The 15,207-nt window shown below is 41.7% G+C and overlaps 1 protein-coding gene across 1 annotated transcript in view; it reads left to right on the top strand.

The window, feature by feature from the left end:
- Positions 1-15,207, top strand: part of CTNNBL1 (catenin, beta like 1) — a 175,232-nt gene that overhangs the window by 138,825 nt on the left and 21,200 nt on the right. Inside the window, exons 12-13 of the mRNA XM_005858253.2 lie at positions 9,876-9,973; positions 12,202-12,282. Of these exons, the coding sequence (XP_005858315.1) occupies positions 9,876-9,973; positions 12,202-12,282 (179 nt within the window). The remainder of the gene's footprint in view (positions 1-9,875; positions 9,974-12,201; positions 12,283-15,207) is intronic.

Here is a 15,207-nt window from a genome sequence, read left to right as displayed (position 1 = left end):
GCTAGCACTTCCAGTACTATGTTGAACAGGAGTGGTGAAAGTGGGCATCCCTGTCTTGTTCCTGTTTTTAGGGGAAATGGTTTTAGTTTTTGCCCATTGATTATGATGTTGGCTGTAGGTTTGTCATATAAGGCATTTATTATGTTGAGGTATGACCCCTGAATTCCCACTTTGCTGAGAGTTTTATCAGGAAAGGGTGTTGGATTTCATCAAATGCTTTTTTTGCATCAATTGATATGATTATGTGATTTTTGTCTCTCAGTTGGTTTATGTGATGTATCCATTTACTGATTTGCAGATATTATACCAGCCTTGCATCCCCGGTATAAATCCCACTTGGTCATGGTGTATGATCTTTCTAATGTAATGCTGAATCCGATTTGCTAGAATTTTGTTGAGGATTTTAGCATCTATATTCATCAGGTATATTGGCCTGTAATTCTCTTTCTTTGTGGTATCTTTATCTGGTTTTGGGATTAAGGTAATGCTGGCTTCATAGAAAGAGCTTGGAAGTGTTCCTCTTGAATTTTTTGGAATAGTCTGAGGAGGATAGGTTTTAATTCTTCTTTGAATGTTTGGTAAAACTCCTCTGTGAAGCCATCCAGACCAGGGATTTTGTTTTCTGGAAGTTTTATGATTACTACTTCAACTTCATCGGTAGTGATTGGTCTATTCAGGTTTTTTTTAAATTATTATTCCTGATTGAGTTTTGGAAGCTTGTATTTTTCTAAGACTATCTCCATTTCATCTAGGTTGTCTGGTTTGTTGAAGTAGAGTTGTTCATAGTATTGTTTTACAATCCTTTGTATGTCTGTGGGTTCAGTTGTAACTTCACCTCTTTCATTTCTGATTTTGTTTATTTGGGTCCTCTCTCTTTGTTTCTTGGTGAGCCTGGCTATAGGTTCATCAATCTTGTTTATCCTTTCAAAGAACCAGCTCTTGGTTTTATTGATCTTTTGTATCGCTTTTTTTGGTCTCTGTTGTTTATTTCCGCTCTGATCTTTATTATTTCCTTCCTTCTGCTTCCTCTGGGCTTTTCCTGATGCTCTCTTTCTAATTCTTTAAGTTGTAGGGTTAGATAATTTATTACCTTTTTTTCTTGTGGGTTTTTTTGTTTTGTTTTTTGTTTTGTTTTGTTTTTGGGTAGGCCTGTAGAGCTATAAACTTCCTCTCAGGACTGCTTTCACTGTATCCCATAGATTTTGGATTGTTGTGTTTTCATTGTCATTTGTTTCCAGGATGCTTTTTAATTCTTCTTTGATTTCTCTGGTAATCCAATCATTGTTTAATAGCATGCTATTTAGCCTCAAGTGTTTAATATTTTTTCATTGTTTTTATTGTACTTGATTTCTAATATTATGCCATTGTGATCTGAGAAGATGCTTGATATGATTTCTATCTTATTGAATTTGAGGAGTCTTTGCCTGTGTCTCAATTGGTCTATCTTGGTCTATCTTTGAAAATGTCCCATGTGCACTTGAAAAGAATGTATATTCTTTAGCTCTGGGGTGAAATGTTCTGAAGATGTCAATTAATTCCATCTGATCTAGTGAGTCATTTAGGATTGCTGTTTCTTTTTGCTGATTTTTTGTTTAGAGGAATTATCCAGTGGTGTCAATGGGGTATTAAAGTCCCCTACTATGATTGTGTTGCTGTCAATCTCTCCCTTGATATCTTCCAGAAGTTTTTTTATGTATTTGGGTGCTCCTGTATTGGGTGCATATATGTTTACCAGAGTTATATCCTCTTGTTGAATTGCTCCCTGTAGTATTAGGAAGTGGCCTTCCTTATTGTTTGTTATGGCTTTCATTTTGAGGTCTATTTTGTCAGTATTGCTATCTCAGCTTTTTTTTTATTTCCATTTGCCTGAAAAATTTTTTCCCATCCCTCCACCATCAGTCTGTGTGAATCCTTCATTCTGAGGTGGGTCTCTTGTAGACAGCAGATATATGGGTTGGACCATACTTTTTTAAAGAATGGGATGGGAAATTCTAATCCATTCTATTCTTGACAAAAAAAGATACACACAGAAACTGATGGGAGTGACTGCCAGTCCAGTTGTGCTTCTCTGGAAAGACCTCCAATCTGGGTATACAGGTCATGGGTTGACAACCAAGGAGCCTCCTTCATGGAAATGTTACATATATATATATATGAAGAGATAGCATGCATAAGGGTTCATCAGATTCTCAAAAGTGTCTGTCAGTAGATCTAGATTCCAGTGGCCCCAAAAATTACTTTTGACACAAAGAAAATAACATCCCTTATCAGGGCTATTGTTTCTATACTCAGAACTCCAGAGAAGTTGAATTCTAAGATTTCCAGTTCTCCTCCCTGCTCTGAAATTACAGAACTCTTAACTGACCCTAGAGAATCAACCTTTTAGTGTATAACCAGGGGTCTAACCCATTGCTAATTACCCTTAAGAGGCCCTGAAGAGATTTGAGTTGGGGGAAGAGTGGACCAGAACCTCCCCCCACCCCCCCAAACCTCCTTAGGCAGTTTCACTAATTAGTGTCTGAGGCAGCCAGTTGTTTGACTACTGAGCAGGGCACCCAGCAGGCAGGGGTTCGCACTGGCACAGTTTCAGAACTTCCTCTCTGATACTCTACCAAGGCCTCTACCTCCCTACGTAGTGACTTGAAAATGTAGATTTTCTTGGCCTTCCCTCTCTGAAGGGAGTGTGGAGTGGTGGTGGTGGTGGTGGTGGTGGTAGTGGTGGTGTGTGTTCGTGTTCTGCTCTTCCTGCGGCCTGCTGGAGAGGTTGTTCTCCGCAGTGGAGCCACTACATTTACCTGGTCTGTGTTGACTACTCCATAGCTATCCTTCACCTCCATTTTATCCCGTCGAAATGACAGAGTAGCTGAGCAGTGTTGGCCAGCAGATAAACCTGTTATCTCTCCTGCTCTCTCTGCCAGCAGCTCTCCCATCTTTTTGGTGCTTGAAAAATTGACACCACCTTGAGCTGAAATCTGTTCCTAGGGAAGCTACATTTATTAGTGGCTAATGAAAGTGTGTGTGTGTGTGTGTGTGTGTGTGTGTGTGTGTGTGTGTGTCAAGCTTGGGGTGGCTGAAGTGTTTTCCTATCTGGCAGGCACTGGTGATGGATGGCCAGCCCTAACACCCAGAGAGACAGATGGAAGGAACATAGGCAGCTTCAGGTCTCCTGAAATTGACAAGCTGTACTTTACTTAAAATCCCAAACAAATAGGTAAATGACCTTTGCTCTTAGAATACCACTGCAATTGATTAAGGTATCTCTGCTCCAGGCTGGAATAAGCTATGGAAATACATGCTGATATGATCTAGTGCCCCCCTAAAACATATTCTTCTGTATTTTACATTTTCCTTTTGAGAATTACAGCTCCGATCCCCTTTCTGTGCCCCACCCCCTGACTTGTTGAGGTATATAAAGAACATTCTCTTTCCAGCTCTTTTTCATCCTTCTTAATCAGCAAGATTAAAAGAGAAAATGATTGAGAAGTTCAGTATTTGTGGAACTGCCTAAAACCCAAACTCTCTTCTTTATTTGGACTCTGGTAGAAATTGCTTCTGGAAAAAGTAATTCAGTAAAAGAGAGAAGGGGGTTGTTATTGACATCCTATACCGTGTGGTACCATGTGGCCTTTTGCTTCATTTTCCTCTCATTAAACTGCTTAATATTTTTTAAATTTACGTACTGCCTATCTTTTGGACACAGTGAGCATGATGCAGGTTTTCAGACTTCACATGGCTTAGTTTCTGGTCTCTTTTATCTTCCTTTAAAAGCTTTGATGATTACCTTTTTTATGTATGAAGCATGTAATATAGTATGAAAAGCTTACAGTTCACAGTCATACAACTTGGGTTCAAGTCTAAGCTCATACCACTTACTCAAGGACATGACCTTACATAACTTAAAAACTTCTCTGAGCTTTGGATTCTACATTTATAAAATAGAAATGAGAATAGTACCTTTCTCGTAGCTTAGTAGTGAGGATTGGGAAACAATGGGAAAATTGTATACAGATTCAAATAAGCCTACTGTCATAGATACACAATAAAAATGGTGACAGTTATTACTGTGCCCTACTTACTTTCAAATAAGAATTTGAAGCAGCTTACAGCAAAACAATATGGTGGTACTAAATCTTAGCTTTGAATAAGAATTTGTCAAAAGACAAATGTCTAACTGGAGAAAATATTTGCAATATATATGACAAAATGGTAATATTCTTAATTTATAAGGGCCTCATAGAAATATAAATTGGCAAAAGATAAGGCCAAGCAATTCACCAATTCACACAGAAAGCAATACAAATGGTCAGTAAACATCAGAAAATGTGCTTAACCTTATTCATGACAAGAACAAAAACATGCTAATCAAAAGAAGATCCTGTTTTTCACCCATCAGGTTGTCATAATTTCTAAGTTCAATCTAAGTGAGGATGTGGGAAAACAAATATATATATATATATATCAGAGGCCCGATGCATGAAATTCGTGCACTGGGGGAGGGGGGGGAGTGTCCCTCAGCCCAGCCTGCACCCTCTCCAATCTGGGACCCCTTGGGGGATGTCTGACTGCCAGTTAGGCCCAATCCCACGATCCCACAGGGATGACCAGCAGTCGGACATCCCTCTCACAATCTGAGACTGCTGGCTCCCAACCGCTCACCTGCCTGCCTGTCTGATTGCCCCTAACCGCTTCTGCCTGCCAGCCTGATCACCCCCTAACCACTCCCCTGCCAGCCTGATTGACACCTAACTGCTCCCCTGCCAGCCCGATCCCCCCCACTGCCCTCCCCTGCCAACCAGGTCTCCCCTAACTGCCCTCCCCTGCAGGCCTGGCCCTCCCCTGCTGGCCTGGTTGCCCCTAACTGCCCTCCTCTGCTGCTAGCTAGTCACCCCCAACTGCCCTCCCCTGCAGGCCTGGGCGCCCCTAAATGCCCTCCCCTGCCAACCTGGTCACCCCTAACTGCCCTCCCCTGCTGGCCATCTTGTGGCTGTCATCTTGTGACCACATGGGGGCATCCATCTTGTGTGAGAGTATGACGGTCAATTAGCATATTACTGCTTTATTATATGGGATATTTCCATACTTCCATTCTGTGTGTGGAGTGGAAGCATCATTGGTACAGCCTTTTGGGAAGGCAGAGAGAGTGGAAATATTTGTGTCTTTTAACATTCTATATATCAGTACCTTTTAACTCACCAATTCCACTGCTAGGGATTTACCCTAAGAATATACATGCAAAAGTTGCCAAAATTGTGTACTTGAATATTTATTGCAGCATTGTTTCTAATAGCAAAAACAATACAACCAAAAACTGGAAACCACCTAAAATGCCCAAGATTGAGGCACAAGTTAAATTACGACAAGATTCAGTGGAATTATAGATAGCTTTAAAAAAAAAAAAAGTGTGTGCTGATATGGAAAGGTATAGTACAGAATATATGGAAAATATATATATTATAATTTCTTCTCCGAAAATGTACACAGTATACTTTCATAGGTTATTTTTCTTGGGAGAGAGGAATAGGGTAGTGAGAGGAGTATGGGAAAAGAAATATATTTATTAGATGCTCAATAAGTATTTGTTGAGTCTATTTTATACCTTTTTGTATAGTTTGGTTTTACCATTGCTTTTATTTTAAAATGTATTGGTAGAGAATAGAGGGCATCAATAAGAAATTGCTTCCTGTGGTTGAGTTTTCTAATAGCCAAGGCAAAAAGGAAACCCTGATAAGAAGCACAAAAAATTCATCAGGAAGAAAACATTTTCCTGATCCTGATCCTGATCTCTAAAAGGAATACTAATATAGTTGCCAGGATTGGTCTAAACTCAGAATCTTGTCTCTCTACAGCTTAAAATTTGTCAGTGGATTCTTGTCACTTTTCTTCATGGTTTGGCCTTTGCCCATCTTACTGCCCTTCCCTCCCCTTCCCCCTCAACCCCTCGAATGTGGCACTCCATCCACACTGGCCTTTGCATATATTGTTCCTTCTGCCTGGAATGCTCGCTCCTCTTTGCCTAGCTGTTGGCCATGGCTGGGTTTTGCTTGTTTGGCACTTCCAATGGGAATCCATCTAGGTCAGGTATCTCTATTCTGGGATCCTCAAGTCTCCTATGCCTACCTCACGGAAGGAGCTTGTCACACGCACTGTAATTACCAGGTATTATTTTGTTTGCCCACTAAATAAAGAGTACCTTAAGGTTAGGGATACTGTGTTGTTTGTCCCGGGGCCCTGAGCACTGAGTGCTTGCCTTGCACAGAAAAAAGTGGTCAGTAAATGATTGACTGAGTGATCTGAAGTTTTAGTTCTACCTCTTTCGCCAATTAGCTGTGCAGACAAGTCACTTCTCTGAGGTGCCTCAATAGTTTTACCTATACAATGAGAGACTTGGCCCAGATAATCTATGAGAACTTTTTTCCTCAACGTTTGTCAGCTTGTCCTGTATATTCATGGAAATTGTTACCAGTTGTCATGATAATTTCAGTTTCAGAACTGAGCTTGTTAGAATTCACTGCATTTATTATGGCCTGTCCTGCATCTGTTCACCAGCTCAAGAGATCAGAGCCATATTCTAACTTGGCTTGGCCCCAAATTGCAGAACTGATGTATCCCCCACTCCTTCTTCCTCTAGTCTTCTCTCCTTGGCATACAGAGGTCAGAGGACTTTCCCTGACATGTACCTCAAAGGCCTCCCTTTCTTATCTTACTTTCTCACCCTGTGCTTAGCTGTCTTGGTTCACTGATCTTACCCTGGGTTCATGATGTTGTTTACCTTCCTGTGAAAACAGTGCCTGTTCTGTCCACTCCGCCTTCTACCCTCACCCCACCCTTCTCCCTGTTCCCTGCTCCCTTCCTTTTGTTCAAGATGGAGATTATACCACCTCAACCCCAGCTTTACGTAAAAGTTGAAAGATATTGCGTCTTATGAAAATATATTTTAAGAAAAACTTTATACTTAAAAGAATTGAGTCTACTGATTAGAGCTATCCAATAAAAGCCTAATATGCAAATTGCCCCCTCAGGCGGTCATTCCACCTCTGGCCTCAACCCCAGCTTTACGTAAAAGTTGAAAGATATTGGGTCTTATGAAGATATATTTTAAGAAAAACTTTATACTTAAAAGTGAAGCGCTGTGACTTCTCACCAAAATTGCCCCCTCAGGCGGTCATTCCACCTCTGGCTATGACGTGCGCTGACCACCAAGGGGTGGCGCGGAACATGGCGGGCGTTGGTGAAGCACTGTGACTTCTCACCGGCTACCTGGGGTCAGGGGTGACAGGATGGAGGTGCTGTGAGAATGTGGGGTGTCTGCCGAGCTTGCACTCACTCCCCCTGCTACCCCACATTCAGGTACCTTCTAGGAGCCCACCCTGCACCCACGCAGCGTCTTCCGGGTGAGCCGGGCCGCAACCACTGAGACTACAGGAGAGAGAGTGCTGCCCGCCCATCTTCCATGCGGCACTGCTGGGAGGCCCAGAGGCCCATGCTGTGCCCCGGCCTGCGGCATCCGGCTGTGCTCACTGCATCTCCGCTTAGGGACTTGGGCGCCGTGATTCAGGCAGAGGGGGGGCCCAAGTGCTACCCAGGGCCCAGAGGTCAGCTGGGACCTGCCCTTCCATACCAGACGCTTGTGCTTTGATTGCTGGCCAGGCCTAGGCACCACACCCATGCACGAATTTCTTGCACCAGGCCTCTAGTTTTATTGAAAATGGTAGTTCCACTAATCTCAAATGCAAAAAATATACAAAAGGGTGAAAGTTATTTGAAGGCATTTGACAGATATCCAGAATTCAAGAAGGGTTGGTTGGTTTGTTCTGTTCCCCGCCCCACCACCACCACCAAAAACTTGTATCGAGAGCCTGCTTTCTTCCCATTCATGCAGCAAGTATTTTTCAAAGTACCTACTATGTGCCAGGCATTGTTTTAGGACCTCAGATATAGCAATGACTGAAGCAGACTGAAATCCCTGCCTTTGTGGAGCTTATATTCTAATTGAAGGGAGGCAGTGAACAAAATAAATAAGTAAACATAGTATTTTAGAAGATAATGCATGCTAAAGAAAAAGAGAGGGGATAAGACTTGGGAATAATGTTGGGCATTGCATTTTTAAATAGGGTAGTCAGAGGAAAGCCTCATTGAGGAGATGACAGTTGAGTAAAAGTAGACTTGAAGATTAGGCCATGCAGATAATCTGATGAGGAGCATTTCAGGCAGAGGAAATAGCAAGTGCAGAGGCTCAGAGAGCACGCCTGGCGTTAGAAACAGCATTTAGGCTGAGCGAGTAGAGGAGCCATTGGAGGGTATTTAAGCAGAAGAATGATGGGATTCAACTTTAGGTTAAAAAAGGATCATTCTGACTCCTCTATAGAGATTAGGCCAAAGTGGGCAAGAGTGGAAACAGAGAGAGACCCACAAATAGGCTGTTGAATATTCCAAGCAAGAGATGATGGTGGTGTGGACCAGAGTAGTGACTGTGGGGCCTTAGTAAGAAGAGATGGGATTCTGGATATAATTTGAAGGTAAAGCTGACAAAGTTTCCTGTGGTTCATGTGACAAAAGAGAATTAAGAATATCTTTACTGTTTCTGGCTTGAGAAACTGGAGAACCTGGCTGCCATTAACTAGATGGAAAAGACCATGGGAAACAGGTTTAAGGAGGAAGATCGAAAGCTTGGTTTGGGACATGTTAAGTTTAAAGGATCTTGGACAACCACACAGAAAGAGCAGGCAGACAGTTGAATGTATGAGTCTGCATCCAGAGAACAGGACTGAATTATAGAAACAAATTTGGGAGTTGTCAGCATGTAAATGGTTTTTAAAGCCATGGGACTAAATGAGATCCCCATGGAAGTGAATGTGGGTAGAAAATAGTCTAAGGACTAAATAACTCCAGCATTAAGACAACAGGGAAATGAAGAGGTGGGGGATGCTTCTGATACAAGTGAGGAAATAAAACAAATACAATAATTGTTATCTATGCTACAATAAGAATGCTTACTTGTGACTTTAGTTAATAGTCAAGTGATTTTTGAAAACTCAAGGTAACTTTGGCATTTGAAGATGCCCTTCAGTCACTTATCAAATAGAATATTTATTGTTCCACACCATGTGCATTTTAGTTCAAAATAAACTTGGCCATTTTTCCATGAATAGACTTTTGCCACTTCCTTTTCAAGGTCATTATTCTTGATTTTAAAAAATTCTTTTTAAAGAAAAGAATCTCTTTACAGCTGAAGCCTTAGTATCCCCTTCAATTACCCTCTTCTTCCCAGGGGTAGAAGAATAGTACCTCATAATAATGCCCATGGGTTTTGTGAACTCAAAAAGCATCATTACCGTTTTGAAGTACTTGCTGTCCAGCTGCTTTAAACCTAAAGTGGGGGTTTTAGCTGCACCAGAATGTAAGTGGTTGCACTGGGGTCCTATCATATTTCTTATTTAATTCTGGGATATTTACTTGGGAAAGTGATAAGGTAATTTGAGAATATGATGAACATGTCTTATTTATTCATTATATGCTCATCTCATGGCCAGTATTCATATTCTTTCTACAGATTATTTCTGTAAAGGGGGGATTAGTTTGAAGTTCTGTTGTGGACAATAAAAATCAATTAATTCCAGGCAGAATAGAGATTCTTAGTTTTGATTCATTTGCTCAAGTTGGCCTTGAAGGTATCATCCCTATTGAATACATTTATTGTGCAGTACGTGAAGACCAGTTCAGTTTCCAATGACACAGTTTAGGCTCTTGTCTTATTAATCAATAGCAGCAGTCAAGGAAGGCCTCCTTATTCCCTTCAATAGAACCAGACCAAGCTTGAAGAGGTAATAATTACTGCCCTGATCACAGCATGTTTTCTTTCCTCCTTCCCAACCCAGAGCATGTCTGTTCGATCCTGGCTTCCCTCCTGCGGAACCTGAGAGGGCAACAGCGAACCCGGCTGCTGAATAAATTCACTGAAAATGACAGTGAGAAGGTGGGTGCTTGATGGACTGTAAGAATGGGACTAGACCGCTGGTGATAGAAGGGCTCTTACCTGATGCAGTCTGAAGGGTGCTGGGTTGATTGTTCCTGCCCTAAAAGATCTTCTTCCGAGTCTGGGCCCCATTGCTTTGGATGAGAAAGGTTTGTCTGGTTATTCTGTCTTTCATCTCCAAGTGCATTCCCCTGGGAGTAGTAACATCATAGGGTAGTATCAATTAGCACTTTAAAGGGGGTTTTAGATTACAGTAGGATTGGGGGAGGGGAGGGTGATGAGAGACATCATAGCAGAGTGACTGAAAGCATGCACTTTGGATTTAGATGTATGGATTTGAGCCTGGTTTTGCCACTTTTGAGACATGTGCTACTCTGAGCCTCATTTTCCTTGGCTTTAAAATGAAGTCATTGATACCCATCTTGAAGAGTCAATGAGATAAAGATCAAATGAAGTCTTACTAGGTGGTGGTAATGAAAATGAAGATGATGCTAAAAGAAATGGTAGAGCCTATTCTAGATGGGCTATGGAATATGGGACTGACCATGTAAATGAAATTAGATAAATATTCTATAGTTATCTAGCATGCCAAACCATACGTGTTTTAAGAGAATAAGAACTATCATTTAGTGGGTGACTACTAGGATTGGGTAATACAGTATTATTCACATTTACAGATAAGGAAATGGACACTTAGAGACATTATGTGACTTGCCCAAGATCACCCAGTTAAAAAGCAGAACTGAGATTTGAACCCAGGCTGCCTAAGTCCAGAAAGCCTGTGTATTTTATCATACTAGAAATAAGTAGGTAATTCCAGATGAGTAAAAATTAAGGACCAAAGCCTCCCCTTTTTTTCTTTTTCTTTTTTAATGTTGTTGGGGTTTTGTTTGTTTTTTTTAATGAATTTCAGAGAGAGGAAGGGAAAGGGAGAGAAAGATAGAAACATCAATGATGAGAATCATTGATTAACTGCCTCCTACACACCCTCTACTGGGGATCGAACCTGCAACCCAGACATGTGCCCTGATGGGGAATTGAAATGTGATCTCCTGGTTCATGGGTTGATGCTCAACCTCTGAGCCACACCAGCCGGGCAAAGGCCCTTTTTAACTTACAATAACTTTCTTTCCTATGTCCAAGGTAAGGCTACATTTTCCCCCGACTTTGGAGAGATTTTAAGACTGTCTCTTTGAGCCGACCTCTAACCATTTTTTCTTCTCTCGCTAGCAGTGTAGCATGGTGAAAAGGCCATCAGGTTAGGGCGCAGAACATCTTAGCAATCATGTCACCTCCTGACATTTAATGTCTGTGCTTCAGTTTCCTCACCTTTGAAATTAGGGTTGTAATCTATCTTCTCTGCCTACCTTGTCAGGTTTTTGTAAGGCCTAAAGAAATAATAGACATGAAAATATACGTAAGATCTTAGATCCATCGTTGTTTCCAGAGAGGGTTTGGGTGCAGTCTTCCTGGACTCTCTGATGCCGTGTTGAAGCAACTTCGGCTATTAACCATTAACAGCTCCTGGGTAAACATCAGGGTTGCCAACCTAGTAAAGAGATGGGTTAGAAGTCTAGGCTGACTTCATGGTATTCCTTCAATCTTTCAGAAGTCTTAGGGGAACAGGAAACTTTTTCAGACCTACTGAGTGTTCCTCAGGCCATGTTTGAAGCATGACTTTTGTTAAGTTTAAAACTGATTTTTGAATTGTTGCTGAGCAAAAATCAGGTTCTTTTTAAGTTGCTGAAGGAGTTTTTCTTGCACTCTCTTCTGACTCAAAAGCAACTAAAGAAATTTTACTCAGACCTTTTTAAAAAAAGATCAGCTCTGGGGCAGAATCTGAACATGAAAGGTTTCAGTTCTAAGAAAAAAAAAATTCTGTAAAGTTCTAAGTGAATATCAAGTATGTAACTTCAAGCTCCTTCTCTTTGCACGACATGGATTGAAGTTTTATTTATTTATTTGTTTATAACAACTTGAATTTATGGGAGTCCTCGAAAGGCTGGGGATGCATCGAGTTCTTTGGGGAATGGGACTGTGTTGCATTGTTCCATGCAGCTCTTTAATCCATTCCTGATGTGTCCATAAGCAAAGCTGATCTCCCATGTAGGAGTAGTAGAGTGGATCTCCCTTTATAAGGAGTGACAGAGATGAATCAGAGCTCCCCCTTCCTTTTGCCTTGACATTCTCTTTCCTTCTCACTCATGCCTGTGGAATATCTCTTTCAGGTTGACAGACTGATGGAGTTGCATTTTAAATATCTGGATGCAATGCAGGTGGCCGACAAGAAGATTGAAGGGGAAAAGCATGTACGTATCCCTGCCTGTCTTTCGCCAGCTATTGGCTTGCACTCCGTTTGGATCCCCTGCGCACCTTATATTTACCCGCAGAACAGGAAGGGCTAAGGTGCCGTCTGCCTTCATATGTCATCTAACAGCTTGCAAGAGCAGAGCTCCTCTGACAAGAGTGAAAGTCCTTCAGGAGGAAGGTTGTGTGGGATTGAGCCAGGTCTGGCCCAAGTCTGGGGGATCATTCTAATACCCTTGACAAGAGCTTCTCTTAGAAAGTCAACCCAAGTACACTGCTGGGACTTGCACCACATTGGCAGCATGTGCTAATGCACACACTTGCTGGTATCTGTAGTCATAGGGAAGCATTGAAGGAAGGGTGATCACAGGGTGTAAGAGCTGAAAGGAGACTGCGAGGTTGTTGGATCCAATTCCCCCATCCAAAGATGAGAAGCTGGAGACTAGAAGAGGGAAGCTCAGGTGTGTTTCAGCAAAACCCACACAGGTTCTACACAACTGACGCTAATTTTCTTATGCTGATGGTTGCTGAGGGAAATGAAACGTGCTAGTCCAGTGATGGCGAACCTTTTGAGCTGGGCGTGTCAGCATTTTGAAAAACCCTAACTTAACTCGGGTGCCGTGTCACATATAGAAATTTTTTGATATTTGCAACCATAGTAAAACAAAGACTTATATTTTTGATATTTCTTTTATATATTTAAATGCCATTTAACAAAGAAAAATCAACCAAAAATGAGTTCGCGTGTCACCTCTGACACGCGTGTCATAGGTTCGCCATCACTGTGCTAGTCTTTTTCCCTGTGGGGCTTTGCTTACAATGGTGTTATCCTACCTCCTGTGTTATTTACCTGCTTCCATTTTGTTCTCTTCTACCTCTGGCCTCTGTAGCTTTCTCATCTGCCTCCTTAATGAGGGCAGGTTTTCATATCTGTTTTAATGTTCGATTCATATTTTCTCTCCTACAAGACATTCCTTAGTCTTTGGTCACATTGCATAATGATCTTTTTCTTGCTTTTTTTCAAAGTCTGAAATAGACCTCATCTTCCTTGTGATCTTGATTTGGTATATCACTCCATTCTCTTTTTACTTCTCGCCTTAAAGATCCACTTGGTGTTTGAACCTCCCTGGTGGAGGAGCCGTTTCAGTGCCCGCCTCCGTCTATGCTGCGGGCCAGGGTGAGAGCCCAGGGCTGGCAAAGACTATGCCTTTTTCTCTTTGCCTCCCCTTTCACGAAAAACACCTTCATGTATGAATACCAGTAGACAGGCAACCGTGTATCGTTCTTGTGATTTCCCCATGCTCCCTAGGCCTAGTGAGTCCTCAGATGTTTGTTGATTGATTGGATTGATTGGCTGGGACTTTATTCTTTTATGCAGTGATGCTACTACAAGAGAAAAGGCAGAGGCTCTAAATTCTGAGGCTGGACTTCAGGCTCTAGCATGTCCCACACACAGTCCTTTCATTCCACACACCCACCCCCTCTTTGTTCTTCGATTAAGCTCTCCTTTTCCATCGTTTATTCCCTTTGCAGTAACTTGTACATGATGGACACTTAGTGATCATTAAAGTGATGGAGTGATACATTCTTTCTCTCTGTCTGAATGATAATTAGAAACAAATTGAAATTTCCCTAGACTTTTGTAAGGAAATAGCTGGGACAACAGGTCTGGGGGACTCCCTCATTTATCTGCTGACGGAGATTTTCAGGGGTGGCAGAGGAGCACCTGGGAGCCAGGAGACCTAGACGTGTAATGCAGGCACCACCACCTCTAAACCACTGCCTAGCCATGCCTTGTCACCGAGCCGCATGTAGCCCTGGTTTCATAGCCATAACACAGTATCAGCAAAGGCAATTTCCAAGATACCCTCCAGCTTAATGTTTTCCCTCAGGTTCAGGTGAACATCCTTTGGTAACTGCCATTTTTTAAAAATGGGATAAAGAGCACTATGAGCGGTTAATCGGTGACGGAGCAGCAGCCGAGTAGATGTGAATTTCTGCTCTGTCACTTCCTAGCTCTGAGACCCTGGACAAATGTGTTGACCTCTCTGAGCTTTGGTTTTTCTCATCTGTAAAATGGAAATAACATCTCCTGTTCAGTATTATTATGAATACTAAGTATGGCATATAAAGTACCTTGCTCAGTAACTGAAAGCTGCTGCTGTTGCTAGATTTTCCCAGCTTCCTTTATTATTCTTGTGTAACTTTAAGTAAGCCAGGCAGTCCTTTCCTAAGAGCATCCTCCTTGCCAGGTTCCCAGAGGAGTCGCTCAAGCAAACCAGAGTGTTGGTACCATCACATGCTTCGTTTGAAAGGAAACTGAAATAGGCTTTTGCTTTTTTTTATCTTCTCTGCCTACCTTGTCAGGTTTTTGTAAGGCCTAAAGAAATAATAGACATGAAAATATACGTAAGATCTTAGATCCATCGTTGTTTCCAGAGAGGGTTTGGGTGCAGTCTTCCTGGACTCTCTGATGCCATGTTGAAGCAACTTCGGCTATTAACCATTAACAGCTCCTGGGTAAACATCAGGGTTGCCAACCTAGTAAAGAGATGGGTTAGAAGTCTAGGCTGACTTCATGGTATTCCTTCAATCTTTCAGAAGTCTTAGGGGAACAGGAAACTTTTTCAGACCTACTGAGTGTTCCTCAGGCCATGTTTGAAGCATGACTTTTGTTAAGTTTAAAACTGATTTTTGAATTGTTGCTGAGCAAAAATCAGGTTCTTTTTAAGTTGCTGAAGGAGTTTTTCTTGCACTCTCTTCTGACTCAAAAGCAACTAAAGAAATTTTACTCAGACCTTTTTAAAAAAAGATCAGCTCTGGGGCAGAATCTGAACATGAAAGGTTTCAGTTCTAAGAAAAAAAAAATTCTGTAAAGTTCTAAGTGAATATCAAGTATGTAACTTCAAGCTCCTTCTCTTTGCACG

The sequence above is a fragment of the Myotis brandtii genome, unplaced genomic scaffold (genome assembly GCF_000412655.1).
Source record: "Myotis brandtii unplaced genomic scaffold, ASM41265v1 scaffold1163, whole genome shotgun sequence".
In the NCBI taxonomy this organism is placed as follows: Eukaryota; Metazoa; Chordata; class Mammalia; order Chiroptera; family Vespertilionidae; genus Myotis; species Myotis brandtii.
This window is presented reverse-complemented; position numbering and strand designations above follow the sequence as displayed.